Below are 21,714 nucleotides of genomic sequence, written 5' to 3'. Positions count from 1 at the left end.
GCACAGCAGCTTGCAGACAGGTCATGCTGCCTCTGAGAAATGACTAAGCAAAAACACTCAAGCAGAAGCTGATAACCAATTTAAATTTATTCTTTTTTTTTTTTATTCTCAGTACATTCAGCACTTGCAGGAAAGGAAGAAAAAAAAGCAACATCTAACAGTTTTGAACTAAAAGCATAAAATATTAAAATTGTAACCATTACTTTATTAGAAGGTTAACGTATTTCTACCTCCTTAAATATATATATGATTGAGATCAGAGGAGGAGGGCGTTTCAAACTGAGACTTCAGTGCAGGGAAGGTCAGCCTGTAATTATTACAGAATAAACCACTTTACAAGAATCTTATATCCTCTGACTCAAAACATCCACTAAAGACAAACTCGGGCATGTGCACATGTGTCCTGCATCACCACAACACATATCACGTCTCTTTCTATCACACACTTTTCTATGTTACAGTGTTGAGACTACCAGTTGCATCTTTGTGGGAGAGAAGAGATGAAGGTTATTACTTACACAAATGTCACCTGCTGTAACACACAACAAGCCTCCAAGGCTGCAAAAAAAAATTAACATGATTCATAAAACTTCAAAACAAAATCCTCACTTTGACGAGGTCAAATCTAGTCGAACGTGAAAAAAAAGAAAAAGAATAATTCTCAGTGCTGAAGAGTAGAACACTAAAACTGATCCTAGAAAATATTTGAAGGTCAGGGATCTATTTTGGACTGGTTTTATTACAGGGCTCTGCGGAGGAAGGAACTGCACCCGCAGAACTAAAATAAAGAGGCGAGCTCCCAAACCTCAGTGGGACAAAATGCTGAGGCGAGCCAGAAAAACCACCGTCCTCTCCGCTTCTTTTATTTAACGGCGCTACACGGAGACGAGGAGGACCGCCGCTCTCTAGAGGGAAAGGACTGACTTCTGGAAGACGGAGAGAGAACACTAGAGTGGGGACAGGAGCTAGATAAACTGTTGTGTTACTATCAACAGAATGCGTGCTCAACATTTTCTGTGTAAATTGCCACGGGCGAGGTGGGGGAGGGGTAAAATGGCAGAAGTGTGTGGAAGACAACGTCGGCGTCAAGAGTGGACGAACTAAAGCTCGGTGGGGCAGGTGGCGAAGAGCAGACACGAGTCCTGAACTTGAGGCGAGAAAAATGCATCGCCGAGATGAAACACTCCCTCCCAAGACTTCCTGCCATGTCCCTCTCTCCCTCCCCTCTCTTCAGCTTTCCCTGCAGCCACTCGGCCCTCAGCGGCGTCTATCCCTGGGGTTGCTACGGCTACGGGAGCGGCGTCCACTGCCGCCGCCTACCGAGGGCCGCCTGGGCCGTTGGACGTTGTTGTCCCTCTTCTTATCTCCCTCTCTATCTCGGCCGCGCTCCCTCTCTCGGTCTCTGTCGGCTCCTCGCCCGGCTGCCCCAACGTTCGCCGTCGCCACCACCGCCGGCGCCACGCTACCATCCTTCTCGCGGCCCTTCAGCCTCTCTTTCCGCTCCTCCTCCCGCTTCTTCTCCTCCTCCTCTTGTTGCTCCTTGCGCCTTCGTTCGCGCTCCTTTTGCCGCTCTGTGCGGTCCAAAAGCCTCTGCACCGCCTGGTGGACACAGAGCAGTTCAGTTGGAGGACATCAAGACTAAAAGTGTTCTAAATCGTGACAGATGATTGTAAAAGTGTGCGAGTGACCAACCTGCTCCTCGGAGAGGGGGAGCCAGTATATACACGGAGCCGCTTTGGTCTTCAGGAACAAGTCGTCGAGCAGCTTCGCAGGAGGCTCATCTCCTTTCTCTGTTTGGGGGAAATGTAAAAGGGTGAATTTCTTCAAACAGCGGAACAAATCAAATTACATGAAGTTTAACTTTGAGCTGCAAACACTGCTACAGAGGTGGGAAATATGGGGCTACATGCCATAACAGTCTGCGTCAACAGTGCGTACCGTCTATGCAAGTCTGTTTCTCTCTTATCAACGCAGCCCGTTTCATGTGGATACTAATAATAACAATTACAAGTTTGAGGAGTAGGGATAGCTTTGACTTGTTTATTCAGCTTCTTGTTTGTTGGTTGTGATTGGCTAGGTACTGAGAGGAGATCATCATGTTTCATTCAACTTTTCTGGCTTAAAGTTTTGGACACCAAATATACACCATTTGAAAAACAAGTTATAAATAATTCAGTAAAAGTGGCAAACAAAATATTTTAAACTAAAAACTTGAGACATGGATGGCTATCTATGAGCTGGAAAACTTCCCTTTGGAGAGTAATGAAGGAGTGAATTATTGCTATACATTTACACTTTCTGCTCTACTCAATCACAGCGAGGTTCGTTACCCTTCTTATCCGTCTTCTTCTCCTTGCTCTTGGCCCTCTCTCGCCTCCTCCGCTCTCTGTCTCTGGACCGAGATCGTTGTTCGTCCTCTCCGGGTCTGGCGAATTCGCGGACCTTATCCCGGTCCCATTCCCGCTCGCCGCGGGCCCGTTCTCTGCGCTCCATCTCTCTCTGTCGCTCCGCCCACAGGTCCCGCACGCCTGCAACGCCTCGGTCTCTCTCCCGGTCATGCTCCACCATGTCCCGGCCTCGCTCAGGCATCAGAGGGGGCAGCCGGTTCGGAGGACCGCTTGGCGGGGAAATAAGCACCTCCTCCTTCTTTTCTGGCTTCAGGATGCCTTTTTGAATGTCGAGCTGCAGGAGAAAATAAGAACATAAAAATAAGGAGACAAAAGTGAGGATGGTAAAGTTCGAGTGTGTAGACAAAATTGAATGGACAAAAATTTAACCTTCAGACGGAAAATCTGATAGATTATTACAGATTAGTTTTTTTGTAGGAAATTGATCAGATTTATTTTAAGTACGATGTAACAATGTACTGGGACTACTGTTCCAGATTTCACAGTAAGCAAACATGGTGGATAGCACTGGTTGCATACTATATACACTATATGGTAAGATTATTTTGTTACTCCTTTAACTGAGACCAACAGTCAAATATTGGTGACTTTCTTTATTTACAGTCTAGCAACAGTGACAAAAAGTGAAACTTGACATGTCATGCGTTACCTCATCCTGCTCACAGAAGTCGACACTGAGGACTTTGGGATTGCTCGGAGGCCATTTGACCCCGTGCAGGGCAGCTCTAGTGGCGGCCGCCTCCTCTGTTGTAGCGTACTATAAAGCACAGGGGACGAGGAAAAAAAAATATCAGGCTGAAAATAGTCCTTTTAAGCTGAATCTGTTGATTCCTGAGCTTAAATATCGCATGCAATATATTAATTTGTTGATACTCACTGTGACATAGCAGTGAGACTTGATCTTGTCGATCCAGAAGCCCTCCTCCACCACGCTGCCTGTCCTGTTCAGCAGCTCTTTGAGTTGTCCCAGGGTGAAGGGTCGCACCTATGGGAGACACAAGGAGCATGGCTCAATCAAGGTGGGTCCGTTTATATAAAAGTAAAAACATGACAAGATATTAAGCGCTGAGCAGAGAAGATCTTGTTGTGTATCAACACAAGAGACTGTGATTTTTTTGTTTTGTTGAAAAGGCTTAGAGTTGTAAAGTTCATATTAAAAAACGAAACTTATCCGAATTTGAGATGTTTTCACACCATTTTTTCCTTCCTGATATAGAGTACCAATACGATACCAGTGCATTAAAAACAAAAACGCTAAGCAGGTCATAATGTCCTCTCTGATATCTGCTATATTGCACACATAATTGCCTTCAAACAACTGAATTTAATCAAGTTTTACGTCAAAAATTCATTTTGACAAGATTACATTTGAACACATTTACCTTCGCCTAATAGTAATTTTTACTAATGGAACTTAATGGAACCTCCATCAACAGCTGTTAGCTTTGTTTTTTAAAAGCAGGACTGTGCTGTCCAACAGCAAACAGCAAACGCTAGCTAGCTCTCCTCTGTTATTCACAATGTGGCATCATGAGGGAACAAATAGGGTTCGGATGTACACATCGGGTAGCGATAGACAGGTGTTGTTGTTGTTCCCGTTTGGTGTAATTGAGCTGACAAAATAAATGATAACCTGATATTGTATCCGTGCATAGCCTCGAGTACTCGCTGATACTCGATCCAGCACTTAAGGACGAACCAGAGGCATTTCTGATACTGGTATCAGAACCAGAACTCTAAATCTGAACATGAAGTGTTGACAACGTTGGAATGAAGACTGCCAACAGTCAGTAAGAGTAAGATCAGTGGGAATCAAGTACAACAAGCGGGAGCGAGAAATGCTCAAACTCCAATGGTTTAGCTCTGAGGATGTAATGATGTTAGTCTTGACAACTTGCCATGAAATGTAGTTTAAATATTCATCTTTCCAAGAGGATGCATCATGAGGATTTGTGCACCCCCTAACTTTTTGTCCAGCACTAGGTCATAATAACACTAAATGACACTTTTACAAATAACAACTGAAGTATTGCCAGTTTACATGAAACCGGGAGGAAAGTTGTTTCTACATTTTTAATGTATCAGTGTTGTTTTCTGGTAAACAAAATGGTGATGAGAATTATGGTCACACAGCCGAGCGAAGAACCTTTAGTCCCGTTTGTTTGCGTTCTGTGTTACTGAAGGCAAAGAGCCATGTTTTTCTGAGATCATTGAGGCTGGGTGGCATTAGATATTTGGTAGTCTTTGATCCAAAAATTACTTATACGCCTTGCTTTTATGACGCAAGTAAAAAGAAATCTGCAAATGCTAGTCATTAAATGTGTAATGTCTAGTCTTGTCATAGTCTGTTTAGTCATGCAGTGTGCCCCAAACTTAAGGTGCTACTTGACTACAGCCATAATACCTGGGTTAGTGTTCCTGACTCTAATTATGGGAATGATGATGATTACCACTGGCATCAACACAATATGCCTCATTCATGAAAATCTTTTGGGTAGACTTTGAAATGCCAGATTTGTCTGTACAATCATTTCCCCTCAACCTAATTTTAGTTTGTGGGGAAAGTTTCACTGTACTTCCTGTATGCCTTAATGTAATGTAATGCACCGAGTTCCAAACCCACCAAATTGGTCACATGGATGATGTTTGAGACTTTCCCGTGAGGCGGAGAGGGCTGCCTGGCTGCACGGACGGGGTCATCGATAGTGACTGACACGCCAGATTTCTGTTGACTTATGGAGCGACGCACCAGACTGTCGCTGGGGGTAACTGAGGGAAAGATGATGAGGAGAGTGAGTTGAATGGGCAAACAAAAATAAATAACAGGAATGTCTGTCATCACGTACAGAGAGAAAGATGAAGTACTGCCAGAGGGATGGCGGAAGTGAGAAGTCCGCAAAAATAATTGCACCCAACAATCCACAGCAATTAAAAGCCCACAAACGTCACAGCGGGGCATCACCTTTCTTTGCCTCTCCTTCGAGCTGGACAGTTGTCTGCATTTCCAAAGCTTCCTCAGAAACACTATTCTTCCTGGTCTCTCTGGAGGGCCTGTGGGGTTTCTCTTTCTCCGTTCTGTCCACCCCTTCCTCCTCATTCGTCTGTCCATTTTCCTGGCTGTCGCCTGGGACGACCTGGGGAAGAATGGTGGGAAAACGGTTCAAAAGCACTGACGAAAAACATTAAACATAATTGGATGTGGCATATTTGAGTCGGTATTTGGAACTGCAATGTTTTCATCTGACAGTAATGACACAATACGCCTCTTCTGACCTGTGTGACGGTGCGTCTGATCTTGAGACCTTTGTCCTGGTCGCCCCGGCTGCTGGTGTCCAGGTTCTCCTCGTCCCCAGACATTTGCAGCTCCTCTGGGTGCAGCTCCATCACGGCCTCCTGGGTCACTTTGATGTCTGGGATCAAAGACTGAAGGACAGAGACACAGACAGACAATGGAACAACATTTTAACGACATGTGATACAGCGCAAGAAAAGATGGTGGCTTCGTTTCCTCTCAATAATAATAATGAGAAAATGGCTAAAAGCCTCAAAGCTCACTTGTGATACTTTTAATGGCACTGATTGGTTTGTGGAGCGCCATTTTGAAGCCTTAAGTTTGGCAATTTGGCTGTCGCCATCTTGTTTTTTTGCAACCAGAAGTGATGCGAAAAGGTGGAGCCGAGTACAACCATAATAAGTTAGTTCAGTTGTACTTGGCTCCATCTTCTCGCTGAATAAGACATCGCTGAATAAGACAAGGCGTCCAAAACGGTTACAATTAAATTTCATTAGTTGAAAAACATTGTGAAAGTATTAGTTGTAAAAAATGTAAATCACAAGGTAGCCACATCCCAAAGCAAACCCTGCTTTATAGTCCATTTTACACTATATAACAAAATTAAACTCATGCTGTACTGAAGGAGACTAGAAACTAGTTATTGAGATCCTAAACTTGTTAAATCAATAAATCAAGTGTGAAGTTAATTTCCTCAAAGACTTCTATACAATTAGACATATTTTTGCATCACCCTCTGCTAGCCAGAAGAGAGAATGAATCTTTAAGGCTCTTTGAAGCATTGGCATCGATTCTTTGGCATGAAAATAATAAGCATTGGCCAAAATGTCAGCGCCAATCCAAAAATATTGCTACAACTAAAAGGAGCAAAATCATCTACGGTAATTAATGTCCCACATTTTCCCACACCTGCATGGACACCTGGTCCTGGTCTGTATGCCGTGCCAGTACCTTCAGTGAGTCAGTGGTGATACTGATGGATGGTTTCTTAGTGACTGCTGTGCTAGAGCCCCACCGCCTCTTTCTCCCTGCTGCAGTTCCTGCGTCGGCATCACCCGCTCCTCCATCTGTGGCAACTGGAGACGTCTTGCTGCCTGTAGAGAAGCCACAAACATGTGGTTCATCATCGAGAAGAGAGAAAATCAAACTCCCAGATGGATGATTTGCTCTGTGCTGAAGAGAACTATAGTAACAAGTTTCTGCAGGCTCATAGCCTCAAAGAAGAAATAATTGCTTTTATACTTTAACCCAGCTAGTTTTGCCATCGGTTGCAGTAACTAATTAAAATTTTAAGAGTTTATAAATGGAACTCCGTGATTAAATAATTTCAGTAACTATTTCCCATATTGTTAAATTAAAAACTCATTCAACATGTTGTTACAAGTTTGTTAGTAGATATTTTAAGAGAAGGGTTCCGTGCATTACTTCTGCCACACTGAGCTTGGGTACAATACAGAAATGATTTAACAGTAAGCAGCGACAGGGTCCTTGTGCATCTAAATAGCAGGAAAGACTGTAGCTTTTACATGTTGTGGCCAAAACCAGCACATAAGTAAAAGCGTTTTGTTTCCCAAACACTCTGCTACTACAGCGCATTTGTGTGAAAGGATATTACAGTCCTCAAAGAGTGTGAATACATTTCCTTCTGCCACCAACATTTTGAGGAGGCCAATAGTTTTCTGCATGTTTTAAGTCAAGAAATGAATAGAGTAACATATTTTCTTTTTCATTCTTGTGTCTAAATAGTCTCCAAGCAGGACAAAAGATGCACTTGGTCTACTCACTGGTCAAGGATATCTTGCGAGCAGCAAAAGCCTTCGGAGTGGTGCTCTGGAAAGAGAGACAGAGAGAGAACATACAGAAACCCCAGGGGTGCGGAGCGAGATGAGAACCAAGAGTCAAAACGCAAACAGGCAACAACAAAGAGGAGGTGAAACGGGAAAAGTGGAGGAGGGTTTGGGGCGGGGGTTAAACAGATGCCTGGAGGCTCCAATTGTACCACATTATGGAGAGAGTTCTGGGTCGATACAGAGAGACTCCAGACACATTTCCGCCTTCCACCTCTGCTCAAAGACACTGAGATAAATCATTACGCTGATCCCCCCCCGTGTGGGTGTGTGAGAGTGTGTGTGAGACTCTAAGGACAAAGCAAGTGCATAATGTTCATTAAGACACGGCTTGGCCTGTGTAAAACTCAAACTGGGTCATATCTCAGTGTTATTACAAGATAATGTCCACTAGAGGACTCTGAGAATAGAGAGGAAAGGCAGACTAGAGAAGTGTCTGTCAGCACATTTGAGTGGATGCTGTCACTTTTAAGATTCGCGTCCCACATGGACTGGATTTATTTTGCCTAGAGGAGATTGGGTGACTTTAATTTTAAACTCGTATACATGTGTCTGATTCTTTATACCTTCCAACCCAGTAATAATTAAGGCCTTAATAAGCCAACTAATCATAACCTGTTTTTTGGAAGATTTGCTGGTCTTTCCGCAACAAAAATTGGACCCAAAGAGTTTTTGTGCACAATACTGCATTAAATGTTATTCATGAGTTGAAGTAGAAAAGGATTTTGCAAACCCAATAGGTCACTTGTTCACAACGGTCAACTCTTCCAATGAAGCAAAAAGTGCATTGAACATTATGAGACCAAGACCCCGCAGGCTCATCAATTGTGAGGTAACAAACTTATGTTTCAAGAGATTGCTGGTCAACCTTTGTAAATGCTGTCAGTGATGACGAGTTCTGTGGAGCAGAGGTGGAGAACCGAGTGTAGAAGACTCAAAGATGTTTTGGCAGGACTTTCGGTACTGCAGTTTAAATTCACCTTGAAGATTTAACACATTTAACAACACACAACTGTCAACCAGCAGTGTTTCTCAAAAGCACAACGGACACTTTCATCTTAGTGTCGAAATGGCAAATATAAACTGCAGTACACGTGACAGTTATATTTGCATAATGAGGAAAAAAAATGCATTCCTCTTGTTAAGATTTTTTTTTCTTCAGTTAATCTTTTAAAATTTTATAGAATTTAAATGGAGGAATAATCACAAGTCATTTCCTGGTACCATTTGACACCTGATTCCTTACTGGCTTGACTATGGCCCAACCGCACAACAGTGTGTACTGTATCTAGGCAACAAGGATCCAATCAGAGAAGGCAGAGGAGTGAGGGCGGGGCTCGATTAGAGTATGCAGATTAGGCACCAGCCACTGGATTGGACATTTTTTCTTGAATGGGGCTGGGGAGGACTTTTCTTGATTGATCAAAGAGTCAAGTTTCAGTCTTTTGGGGAGCCAAGGGTTTCAAATTGCCTTGTGATGAATTCTGACGGGGGGCTGGGGGTTGATGTAAACTTTGTTAGAGTCCATGATCTTTGAGGTACATCTGGAAAGTAAAAAAATAAAAATCCACTTTGTGAGGCTTGAATTTATTGTCATAGTTGTCCATATTCTCCAATGTAATGTCCGGAAGGCGTGAGAGTATCTGAAGTGTTGTCCTGTGGCGTTATTGTTTTAAAGCAGTTCATGAGGTTTCCATAGACAGAAGATTTGCAATTGACAGCACAGGTCTCTTCTTGAAGATAAAAAAAGTGGGCAAAAGTAATCCAGAAGAAAGTATCTTTGTTAGATTACAATCCAGGGAAAAATGAGGGTCGATGGACATCATCTTGAGTATCGTTGCTGGCATGAATGTATCTGCATTCACATGAGATGCAGGGAACGAGTCGTGGGTGTAGCGAGGAGATGGATGTAGAAAGACAAACAACAGTCGTCCATCTGTCAGGTCCACGGCAGAGCCAGGTTTCCTGATGAAACATCCACTGAGACACACACATGCGCTAACAGACAGTGTGGCTGCAGAAGAAGGGAGGGGATGGTTTGTGGAGTATAATATCCAGCTCTGTGTAGATGATGAATGTCACTCTGGACCCACACAGATTTGTGGTGCATAATGTGTGTCAGATTATTTGTCCTTGGCACCATGTCCTTTGAAAGTCTCTGTTACAGTGGAACTGGTGCAGAGTTCAGGGGAACAGTTCTTTTATGAATGGCAACGTCGAGCATGATGACAGAATTTACATGCCTTTGAAAGGGCTGGCCAGCTTTTCAAGGCGGGGAGGGGTCGATGGTTAGCCTTGAGCCAAGCTCAACCAATCAAAGTGTTTAGGATACCTCAAAGTGTGAGCACAAGTCCATGTCACAGACAGGTCTTATCCACAAAGTTTTCCATAAAAAAAGTAAAATAATCATTACTTCCACGCTGATTATTTCAGTTGCTTTGTTGGCGTGTGTTTTTAAACTTAAATCCCCAAACAGTGGTCGTATAAACGCTCATGCCCTGTTCACTGTCAGGGTTGTTGCAGATTTCTCAGTCCAAAGTCATTCTTCCACACCACCAGCAGGGGGCAGTGTGGGATTAGAGCAAGTGGTGAAAACAAAACCGGAGAACTGAAGAGTTTTGTCTTTTGTCTCTTGAGCTGCATCTGGCATTTGGAGGACTGAGGCATGGATGTTGGAGGGCAACACTTTGAGGACATGCTTATCCTCAAAATGGCAGGCGGGAAAGGTGGGGGACGGGCAATACAGAGCGTTAGACTCCCTCCCCTCACACCATTATTCATCATCACCACCACACATTGCAGTAAAGTCCAGTTGGGTTCAGATCAGCGAAGCAGGCTTTCCAACCCTGGAGGCTGAGTTACCATGGCAACTGTGTGCAGCTGCAGTTACCATGGCTGCCACTGCTTTTTCGGTGGTGGTCTGACGCGAGCTCCAGTTCCTGCTGGCTCAGCACGTCGACGGTGGGCTACGGGGAGGGTGGGGGGGTACGGCCTTGCAGACACTTTACTCAGTGGCATGGAGTTGCAGACTCTGGGCCTAATTCAGGTAACAGCGACGCGCTTGTTGGGCATAGCGGGACAGGAGTTGTAGGAGTAGGAGGAGTGGAGGAGGTGTTGGTGGTGGTGGTGGTGGCGGTGGTAGTAGTAGTAGTACGCAGCAGGTACCATTAGGGGCAATGGAAGAGGCATGGGCACCTTCATAACAAAGCAATCAATGGGGTTTTAAACAGCAATCACACCATAAATATATATAGTGAGAGAGAAAAGCTTTCATGATGGGATACAGAGACAAAAAATGGAAAGTAAGGGGACGAAGAGGGGAAGAGAGGCAGTGAAAGAGAGTGAATAAAAGAGAGCCAGAGAGACAGTGTGGAAGGAGCAAGTGAGAGCAGAGAGAATGAAAACTGGGTGAAAGAAACAGCAGGGTCCATTATTCATGCAGATGGGGAAGAAAACCCACAAACACGTAAAAATAAATGAAAAAGACACATGCTCGTAATAACATGATTCGAATAGCACCGCCCCACTACATCTAAACTAAGTACTCAAGAAGTACTCGAATGTAATGTATGTTCGTGTGTATCTGGTTTCGCAGCAATAAGTGATGAAGGCTTTAGGCCGTCACTAACATACACAGTAGCTACATAATGAGCTCTAATAATGATTCTCTGTGATGTATTTAGGTTGTAAATGTAAAATTGCATCTTAAATGCATTTATATTTTTTCTTTTAAATTGCTTGTGATACCATAAAATGCTGTACTCTGATCCAATACAATGATGGTTGAGACCCCGACACACCAACGTGCACTGATGAACCTAAATACACTGCAATGTATGGTAGGCAACACTGGCGGCTGTAGTAAATGCCTGCATTAGAGGAAATAACTTATCAGTCTTTCTAATTGTCACATTATAGTTTGGAAAATGGGGAATATGTCTGATAAAAAGTTGCAAGAAGATAAAGAGAAATTGGACTTAAAGCAGTGACATCACTAAAATGATAACCTGTCTTCTAACTGGCGTCACCTGCCACCGACTCATAGTTCTTAATCGGTTGAAATGTTGATCAGAGCAGAGTACTGCCAACATTGGCGGATAAATCATGAAAACAAGGGCCATGGGTCAACACAGATGCTAAACAGCGTTCGATAATCGGCTTGATGTGTCATGGCGCTCAAGTTTAATGTTTTGTTTTCTCACCTCCTCCCCCCAAAAACACACACACACACACAAACAGTGGGAAGCATGCACTTTCTGCAGCATGATTGTCTAACTTAACACACCATTGCCATCACTACTTGCATCCCAGCAGCATCAACACTTAACATCCCTCTGCAAGTAGCAGACAGACAGGGCAAGTGTGTGAGCGATTATCTAAGTTCTGAAATATTAGTTGCATTAATGGAGTGGATTAGTTCATTTCTATTTACCCCCAGGACCCAACTCCAACTCAACCCCTGTTTGTTCACCAATGAGCATTTGTAGAAACCTCCAATTTATTAATGTGATGAGCATTTACAAAGGATACAGAAACTGTGTACAGAGCCAGAATCAAGAGGATAAAAGCCCCACAGGAGCCAGACAAAGGAACTGTTTAAAAAAAACACGGGGTTGTGTTGGTTTAAGTTACCCTCCTAACTTGTGCTGTCGACTACACATGCTTTAATATGAATGAGGATGCAGGTTAGTAGGAGAGAGAGCAAAGACCCAGGCACCGCCACCCTCAGTGACCTTACCTCCTCCAGGCGACCTTCGCTGTTCTCCGGCTCAGCCCCGGAGGGCGGCTGATGGGCATTGGAGCTCTCCGAGTCGGGTTCGGCCTCCGTCACTGCTGCTGCGCTGGGCTCTGACACCTCCCTGCAGGAGGAGGAGATGTTTGGGAGAAAATAAGCTTTGACTGTAAAATACTGTCAGTGAGCTCAGGGTCAATGACGCTCCATCAGTGTCTGATTTTACCAATCCTCAGTTGGTACTAAGCGTGTAATCTTTGACTGCCCTTGTGTGGCTTTCGCTAATAGAGTCTGAAATTATGAGTCAGAGTAAAATGATCTGTCTTATGAATCAAACAATTGTTTCTTGAGCTTAGGTGATGCATAATTCAAACACATCAAAGCCTCTTATTTGTAGGAATAATCGATAATGACTGCAATTATACACTCAATGATAATTAGGCCTACCAGCATCCTCGGAGTGGGTGTGACTGTTGTGTTGACAGAAGGGATGAATTGACTGAAATACCAGTATCATGACGATTCTTTAGTTTTGACCTTTTGGCCTAGTTTTTTTTATGTTGATCCTCATGCACTAGTTTCAGATTTTCCGGCGAGTATTGAGGATTTCGAGCTAGTCCTGGCTAAACATTTTATAATGGTGATATTTGTTACCCGGAGAGGTTGGAAGCTCCACGGTAGCTTTGACACCTTGATAACGTAGGAGCGGGGGCTTAGCAAAGGGTCAATAAGGAAGTTGTAATGCTTTACTTTGTATTATGAAGAAATACATTGAATATTTGGGTTTTTTGGAGTGTTGGCCAGACAGAACAGGCAATTTCATGACATCACCTGGAGCTTTTGGACATTGCAGCTCCGCCCTAGAGCCCAATATGAGGGTTCCTCTGAGAGCAGACAAAATGATGTGTAGGACAAGACGGAGAAAACACTGGGATGTGTCAGAGGAAGGGTGCTGGGGGCCAGTGATCTGGGTCACTCCCGCTATGAATAACTCTCCAGCTAACTGACACCCAGGGTCACAAACACTCAAACAAACTCATAGTCCAAGACAGCTGACTCTCTCTCTCTCTGTGTGTGTGTCTTCATCTTGAATCATTATTGAAAAATAATAATAATCTAACTCAGCCAATAAAAGAACCACTTTGAAGAGTTACTATGAGTCAGACCTCATACCGCCAAAAGCTTCTACGCATTGTTTGATTTTATCACTGTTATCTAAGACAGGGCAAAACCAAGCAGATGTCATCATTATATTTTTAGCTACCCTCTCAACCTCCCCTACCGCCGAGGTGGCACCTTGTAGGTGGGAGAATCACATCTTCCAGCATCCTGTCCTCCATCACAGTAACATGATGCTTTGCACTGCATTTCATAGTTAGCGTTTTACAGGATACAGAAGACAAATAATTAATTTTTTAAAAATACCCTGAAAAGCACCAAATAGATAAAATATTTGCAGGTGAAAATGCCAATCTCTGCAGCATTTTTTGACTTAAATCTTTTCATTGCTTATTGTAGAAATTCCTGAATTAAAAACCGCCCATGTGATGACCATTGTTTTTCAGTTTTTAATCTCCTGATTATTTTCTTTATTCACCTAATATTAAAAATGTTTGCTCTACAAAACATCAGAAAACTGAAATGTGCACATCACAATTTCCCCGAGCCTCAAACTGATTAATCCACCAATCGTAAAATGAGTTGGGTGACCTCTAAAATGAAGGCGGTAGAGGACTCAATTTGACCCTCAGAATAATCTCTGATTCAAACACTGAGTCACCTTCCTCAAAATCCCTTCTATAACCAGGTGATTCACAGTTTCCTTTGGATTTAAATAATAAAAAAACTGCCCGATAACTGTGAAAAGACTCAAACAACCAAACCTCAGCTTTTCTCTTTCTCCTTAACATGCAGCATGGCCACTGACAAATATATATATATATGTTATGTCAGTCTATGTACCAGTGAAATCTACCCAGAGTGTTCGGCCTCCTCCTCTGGATATTAGTGAATGAGAAGTGCAGGCAGAGCGACAGCACTTTCCCCTCCTCCATGCCACAATGGCTCTCCTCATTTGCCCTAGGTGTGGATGTCAATGTCTATGTGTGTGTGGCTCTTGGGTAAGGCCAGAGACGCACCTGGGCAGCATATAAAAGAGACAGATGTCTACTGGAAATACAATCCCCCCAGGATCAGGAAAGACCAGGCAGAGGTGATGTAATGATACCAAAAGAAAGAATGAGTGAATTAACAGTGCGTCTGCATGATGAGGCTTTTCCCTTTTTTTAAATAACACCCGTAAAAGCCCTTCAAGTCAAACCGCTTTGTATTCCTATGACCATGTGAGAATGAGGAACCACATTGAAGTACAGCTTTAATCTGGGGGAACAGTAACACAATGAATCACAAAATAAATGCATCGCCTTTATTTAAACTGCTTTAAAGTGACTATAGGTGTGGTAGGACCCGAGGCACCAATTCTCATTCATGGTAGCTCAGCAGAATTACTCAAATCATGTCCTAATCAACAAACCGGACTCGTAAATAGAACTATCACATTGTCACTGATCACATCGGACACATAGTGAGCTCTCAGGGGACGAGAGTGCGAGTGCTGGTGCCAGCTGGGAGAATTATATCACACCATAAGGGTCCATTCACACTGACTGTACAGCTAACAGATGTCTGCTTTAATGATCTCCCTTGACAACAGTGAGATCATTAACAGCTACAGCCACACAAACCCTGAAATAAAATAAATAATCTCCAGTAGCGTAGACAACAAACTGCACACACAGCGTGGCCATAAATTATTCTTAACGGGACAACAAAATGAGGATGTCATTATTAAATAATATAAATGCATTTCCTTTTTATCTCTAGTCTACCTGGCATTACACACAATGTTGAGGTCAAGAAGCATAGCAGAGTAGGGGAGAAATCACAGTCTGCATGACTCTCCTCAGAACAACATGAAATCTGAGCCCATTATTTATTAATCAATGTGCTCCTCCAATGTGAAGCTATTTTAGGCACTGATCATAGAAGGGAGACCCCCTTTCCCCCCCCCCGGGAAAAAAATATATCTTCCCTGCTCCTTCACCCAACAAAAGACCCTCACCCCCGGTCCTCCTCACATGGGCGAACACGCTCCTAAACCAGGCCAATGTGAGCTGATGACATGATATTTAACAGGCAGGAAGGAGCTGTTGGCTCATCAAGCATCGCAATGTGCAGCCGGTCTCCCGGTAGGACACGATCGGAGGAGACCGGCCGATGTATACACGTTGATTCCTGATGTTTCAGTACAACCAGCAAACTAAAAGCCTTGAGTCGCCCTCTAGCTCGCTCTTACCCGTTTTTGTTGCCTTCGGACAGCATGATAACCGGCCTTGAGAGGGAACCCCCGGGGATAAAAATGAGGCGCTTTGCCGCCAACGGTTATTCCGGTCAGCCGTTGGTTGAAATCGGGGACGCGAAATAAGAAAAAATCCGGTCGCGGTTGTTTCTACTGCTGATTATCCGTGCACTGCGTCGGTATCAGGGATGCAATGCATGCATGTCGGCCATGTTGGCTAGCGAGACCTGTGTCAAGTCTACTAGGGAGGGTGAAAAAAATATCTTCCGGTCAAAGATTTCCAAAATAAAAGCTATGTTAAGCCGCTCAAACGTGTCGCATTCCGAGATATAATCAAACAAAAAGTATTATTTAAGCGAAAGGACTGCGCTGCATGGAAACACGAGCTCTACTGCCAGCCACAAATGGAAATTACATGAAAAAGACAAACCGGGACAATGCAATGAGGCGAAGGCGGAAAAAAGGACCCTCTTTTCTCAAGAGAAAAGCAGCAGCAGCCACGCCGCTCGTGGGGCTGCCGCAGTGAACGCCTGACGAGAAATATAAACTGCTACACAACTGATTCATGTTTAGGAGATCTGGGAGGCGTACCGTCATATTTAAACCGGAAACAACATTATATAATGCCTTTATATGCTGACAAATTATATACAATGGTAAATTACTTAATAGAGCTCACAAAACATAATGTGTATCACCTAACTTCAGGCAGACATGGTTCTTTCTCTACTAAATACTGCATACATGTGATTAAACCAAAAAAAGATAGAACAGAGCACAAACTAATTTAAGCATGACCACATAGCTAGAAAATGTAATTGGCATCCTGGATATCCAAATAATACAGTGATTAAGTTCATGTTGACTACATATTTCCAAGGTTGAAGCGCTCCTTTTGTGATTGTATCACCGCATTTAATGTATAATCTTCTCTAAGTCACATTTAGCAAGTTGATATATCCAGAAAGAATAGAGAGAATAGCTCAATTTATTGAAAAAACACACACATCATTGTTGATCAATATTAAAGGGAGCCACTTAAGAAATCTATGTCACTGTGATGTTTTTGCATCTAGGATGCAACTGAATAAAAGATGGTTCATTTTTGCTGGTGTAACTCCAGCCAAATATGATCTGAAGAGCTAATTCCACTAGTTAATGAGATAAACTGTATTTTAATGATGGTTACTGACCTTTTTGAAAGGCATCGTTTCTCTGCCCCTTTAAGGTTAAGGTTTTTCTCATCCTCTGCATCATGCTCTGCCTTCTGTGAAATAATGTTTAAAAATTATTCAAAAAGAAATAACAGTACACACAACAGGTCAAACATCTCTATCAATGCTGTATTGAATGACAGACACCCACGTCTGTTTGATCACTGACCTTCAGCTTTTTGACAGGGATGATTTTATCACCGGAGGAGGAAGAGGAGGATTGTGATGAGCGTGAAGAGGAGTCTGATTTGGAGTCAGAATCTGATGAGGAACCGGAGTCTTGGGCCTCAGTCACAACCACCCTTCCTTTGTTGGCTGTCTCCTGTCTCTTCTCCTTTTGCAGTTTCTCCTCTCTTTTCTTCTCCTCATCCTGGTGTTTTCTTTCTTTTTCTTTTTCCTCTTGCTGGCGTTTTCTCTCTTTTTCCTCTTGCTGGCGTTTTCTCTCTTTTTCCTCTTGCTGGTGTTTTCTCTCTTTTTCCTCTTGCTGGTGTTTTCTCTCTTTTTCCTCTTGCTGGCGTTTTCTCTCTTTTTCCTCCTGCAAGCGGTTTCTCTCTTTTTCCTCCTGCTGGCGGTTTCTCTCTTTTTCCTCCTGCTGGCGGTTTCTCTCTTTTTCTCGCTCCTCTTTCTGGCGCTGTTTCTCCTCCTCCTCCAGCCGTTTCCTCTCCTTTTCCTTCTCTTCTTCCAAGCGTTTCTTTTCTCTCTCTTGTTCTTGGATCTTCTTTCTTTCTCTGTCTTGCTTCTGGTGTTGTTCTTTCTCCTTCTCCTCATTCAGTCGCCTTTCTTCCTCCATTTCCCTTTTTTCTAGGAGCCTCTTTCTCTCCAATCTTTGTGAAGATTCACTGGAACTGGCGGACCCAGCAGTGGAGTGTGAGGCCTCTCCACACATATCCACAGCAGAGGCGGCCTCTACTGCACGGAAAGCCCCCTCTGACTCCATCTTGTGTACCAGCAGAGAAAGAGGCCCTGGCCTGCGATTTATAGGGGGCTCAGGACTGCTGGAACGAGAGCTTGAGTCAGAGTCTTGCCTCTGCATGGTGGAAGGTGGCACCCTTGGACCACATGAAGCCTCGGGGCCTTCTCCATCCTGGTCGTCTGTGTCTGGTGGGCTCTGTTTGGGAGTGTCAGGTAGGGGAAACAAGTCAGGAGGTGGAGAGGGAGGAGGAGTGGGGTGGCGCAGTTGCATTGGTGTGTGGTGTACCTGTGGAGGTGGGATGTGCTGCGGAGGCTGAAGCTTGCGTTTGGATCTCGCAACTGTTGATGGGGCGCTTGGAGGCATCTGCTGCGGCTGAGGAGGTACTTGATTGCCCTTTCGTGCACCGCCAGGACCAGGCCCCCAATCCTCGTCATCCTCACTCTCGTCGTCGTCGTCGTCGTCGTCATCACTGTCCTCATGGACCTGAGCTCCCGCTGAGACCCCGGCAGATCGGCTAAGGTGGAGCACAGGATGTGCTGATCCGGGTTCACTCGGTGCGGTGCCCTCCTTCTCCTGGGCTCGAGGTATGGCAGGGGGCAGCCCCTGGCGGTCCGGCTGGCCCAGGACGCGCACTGAAAGCGAGGCTACAGCACGGGGAGGAGATGGAGCTGGTGGCTCCTTATGTCCTTGATGAAAGGTGGCTCGCTGCATCCTTACTCCTGGAGCCTCAATGGACTCCTGGGGGTGGAGGATAGGACCGGGGCCAACGTCAGGGCCGCATGCCATCATCACATGACCCATCACTGATTCTCCTCCTTCTTTCTCCTCGGCTCTGGTCATTGAGGGCTTGGGGGGTATGTTGTGATGCTTCTGGGTACAAATAATAGAGTCAGTCTGAAAGAAGATATTCATTGACATGTTTTTAGACATTCACGAGAAAGGAAAATGTATTTTCCAGGTGAAGGATAACCATAGGAACAACATTCAAACACACAAGTGTTGGAAACATTTTGTGTCATGTAAAAAGCACCACCTTGGATTTTGCGTCACAAATAGAATATGGTAGAGACTGAAAAATAAGATTTTCACAACATTATCTCATCGATGTGAAGCATTTTAGAGTGTCCTGCTCGAAGGGATAAAGCCTTAGTTTTCCTCATTGACTCTTCAGTGTGTGGAGGTGACTGACCTTGTCAGAGACATAGGAAGAGCAGTCATTGTCCTCAGAGTGGTCTTCATCCTCCTCTACCACTGCTGGGCTCTCTGTCAGGAAGGGACACAAAGAAGGAGTTAGACGTCAGAAACAATGTGAGGATTATTGGCACAAATCCACCAAGGACAACCTCTGAATGAATAAGGCTAATAATCCATTATGAGAACTTTGTGTTGTGTGTTTTGCATGTTCATAGGAGATGGAGCTGGTGGCTCCTTATGTCCTTGATGAAAGGTGGCTCGCTGCATCCTTACTCCTGGAGCCTGTATGAGTTCATACATGAAACTAAGCTAGTGCAGATGCTGAAAGAGAAAGAGTGTGTTGTGCAGAAAGATGCAAATATTGTCCTGTGTCTTTAAGCTAAAGGACCATAGTTCACATGGCAGAGACCAGGTTTATTATCTGATTTGTGACTGTGTGTGTTTATGTATTACCTTCTGCCTCCTCCTCTTGTTGGGCCTCTCTCTCCAGTCTCTGGCGAAGGAGCTCCTGCTGCTTGGCCAGGTACTGTTTTATGAAGCTATTCTGGCTCATCTCCTCACCGATCTACAACACAATAACATACACAAAAAGGCACTTTATTAAAACATCTGCAATGTCAAATTCACAGAGGCAAATAGCAGTAACTGTGTGCATGTAACATTTCTCCAGTTCTGACAAAAGTTGTGCTCGTAAAAACAAATTACATTTAAATTAAATTAAAATAAGACTGAAACAGCACATCTGACCATCAAACAATTATTTATTTCTGTTTGTCTTTGTAGGGAATATTCTGTAGGTTGGCTCTCCTGCCAATAAAATACAGAGCTTTAAATGCCTACACATATTAAAATTAAATATTAAAATCTATTCTTACCTGTGAGTTGGGCTGCAGCCCAGTGTGAGAGGAGGACGACTTCTGAAGATTTTCCAGCATCAGTGCCTGCCAGGAATAAGGAGGGGTATTATTTAAACAATATACAAAATATAAAAATAAATACAGGCCAGCTGCTACAACCCCTAAATCAAATGGTACTGCCCACCTCAGTTTCTGATTATATTGTAAAGCAAATCTTAGTTTGTAAAAAATGTTGTGATAAATGATTTGAGAGAAAAAATATCTTCCGGTCAAAGATTTCTTTGTAATTTGTCTAAGCAAGTTTTGTTTAGCTGGTTTTACATTCAAACAATAACCATTGACATTGCATGAAAATATTTTATTCAAATTAAAAACAGAAAAGGTATTATATTAATACTAAATATGCCCACAAACGCAAAAGGATTATTATCCTTTAGAGAAATATTTCTCAACTTTTTTTCATTGTTGTGAGTTGAGTGACAATTTGAAAAACATAGTAGATCTATGTTTTATTTGTAATGGGACACTTCATATCAAAAATGGATGCAATTAAAAAATGTCTGCTTTATTAATAAGAATGAGACCATCAGTAATTTACACTCAAATCCAGAAGTGGCAAAACAAATAAACAAACTCAGTAACAATGTGTAACTATACCCTCTGGTGTCCCCAGTGCGGCCTCTTTTACACACTTTCAAAGGCTTGGTTCATTTGTACCCCGGCCCACCTGCAGGGATGTGTTTTGACTGTATGCAAATAACTGATATCTAGAGAAACTTAAAATATTTTCCAGGTGCTGCAGTGACTTTAAGACAAACTAAATATAAGTTCAGAAAGTACCATGTGTTTTTTTCTGTAAGAAATACAGAGTAAATGCATGAGACAGTTCCCCTCTGTCTCTCCATGTTGGCTATAATAATTCCACTATATTTTAGAAAAAAAAATATTGCAAATAATATATTGTATTCGACTACTTTTAGTACATAAAAATAAATATTTAAACACGTATTTGTCTTCTCACCCAAAACTATATTCCTGAAACAGCATTTACGGCTTAATTTTGGGAAATAAAAACTCAAAACATTATGAGAAAACAGTTAATTAATAAAATAAAGTATAGCAAAAAATCTAAAAGAAAGGTATAGACTTCATTTTAGATGTCTGTCGTGGCCAACATATTTCTGGGGGAGGGGGGACTTTTGAGACTCATGACTACAGTATTTCTAAAATCCCAGCTATGGCCCTGAAACATACGGGTTTTACGAGCTGGGTGTCTTGAGCAAAACAACAACGGTGGTGATGAAACTTAAGAATTGACTAAAATACTCGTAGGTGAAGCTCGTAAAATGGTGTTTACATGGCGAGGCGCGCCCCCGTTACTCCGATACACTCACAAACCGAAGCGCGGGCACGGCCGTGTACTGTACACTGTGTGCACTCAGCTTAGGCCTCGACTTGACAGGTGCACAGTTCAACTCTGTGCAACACGGTGCACGAAGTGGAGTTACCGATTAATCATGAACTCGGTCGGTGGACGGCTGCGCTACACGTAAAGCTACACGTAACCGAGAGCAGAAACGGTTGTGGACGCGTAATAACGTGTACCAGGCGGTTTATGTATTCCCGCTTCCGAGCCCACACACACCGCTACGGCCTCTAACGTTAACCCCCACCGTCTCTCGCCTCCTGCCGAACTTAGCCAGACTCGACAGGCGGCCGGAACACGAGCGAAAACTTACCCCTTTCAGTCGCTTCAGGAGTGTGTTTTTCTGCCCGCTCTTCGGGAGGTTTCTTTGCTCGAGAGCGGCTTTCAAATCCGCCACTCGCAGCGATTGTAGAGGTTTTCCATCAAGCGTAATATCTTCGTCCGCCATTTTCCTCCCTCCGCTTGTCTAAACT

General features: G+C 43.5%; 1 protein-coding gene across 4 annotated transcripts; it reads right to left on the bottom strand.

Annotated features, from left to right (window-relative positions):
* Window positions 1–68: 68 nt before the first annotated feature.
* On the bottom strand, window positions 69–21,699 carry acin1b (apoptotic chromatin condensation inducer 1b). 4 transcript variants are annotated; one of them, XM_079215082.1, is made up of 18 exons: window positions 21,555–21,699; window positions 19,834–19,899; window positions 19,412–19,523; window positions 18,954–19,027; window positions 18,050–18,658; window positions 17,021–17,959; window positions 16,831–16,904; window positions 12,286–12,406; window positions 7,485–7,530; window positions 6,652–6,794; window positions 5,682–5,831; window positions 5,371–5,542; window positions 5,032–5,177; window positions 3,286–3,393; window positions 3,058–3,165; window positions 2,331–2,682; window positions 1,693–1,790; window positions 69–1,599 (listed from the first exon to the last, which is right to left on the bottom strand). In XM_079215082.1, exons 1-18 carry the CDS (start codon window positions 21,687–21,689, stop codon window positions 1,258–1,260), a joined length of 3,795 nt encoding a protein of 1,264 aa, XP_079071208.1. In that variant the 5' UTR covers window positions 21,690–21,699; the 3' UTR covers window positions 69–1,257. The 4 variants fall into 4 exon arrangements, with proteins under 4 accessions (XP_079071208.1, XP_079071205.1, XP_079071206.1 ...); XM_079215079.1 differs by having other exon boundaries at window positions 17,021–18,658; XM_079215080.1 differs by having other exon boundaries at window positions 17,021–18,634.
* Window positions 21,700–21,714: the final 15 nt, after the last annotated feature.

The sequence above is a fragment of the Taurulus bubalis genome (genome assembly GCF_910589615.1).
Source record: "Taurulus bubalis genome assembly, chromosome: 3".
In the NCBI taxonomy this organism is placed as follows: Eukaryota; Metazoa; Chordata; class Actinopteri; order Perciformes; family Cottidae; genus Taurulus; species Taurulus bubalis.
Note: the sequence above shows the minus strand (reverse complement) of the source record. Positions and strands in the feature narration are given on the sequence as shown.

Coding starts and splice junctions, on each gene's coding strand:
- acin1b (XM_079215079.1), bottom strand. CDS start 21,689: ATGGCGGACGAAGATATTACGCTTGATGGAAAACCTCTACAATCGCTG. Junction 7,531..12,285: donor GCGAAGGTCGCCTGGAGGAG/GTAAGGTCACTG, acceptor CTCTCTTTCCAG/AGCACCACTCCGAAGGCTTT. Junction 5,832..6,651: donor TCACCACTGACTCACTGAAG/GTACTGGCACGG, acceptor TCTGTCCTTCAG/TCTTTGATCCCAGACATCAA.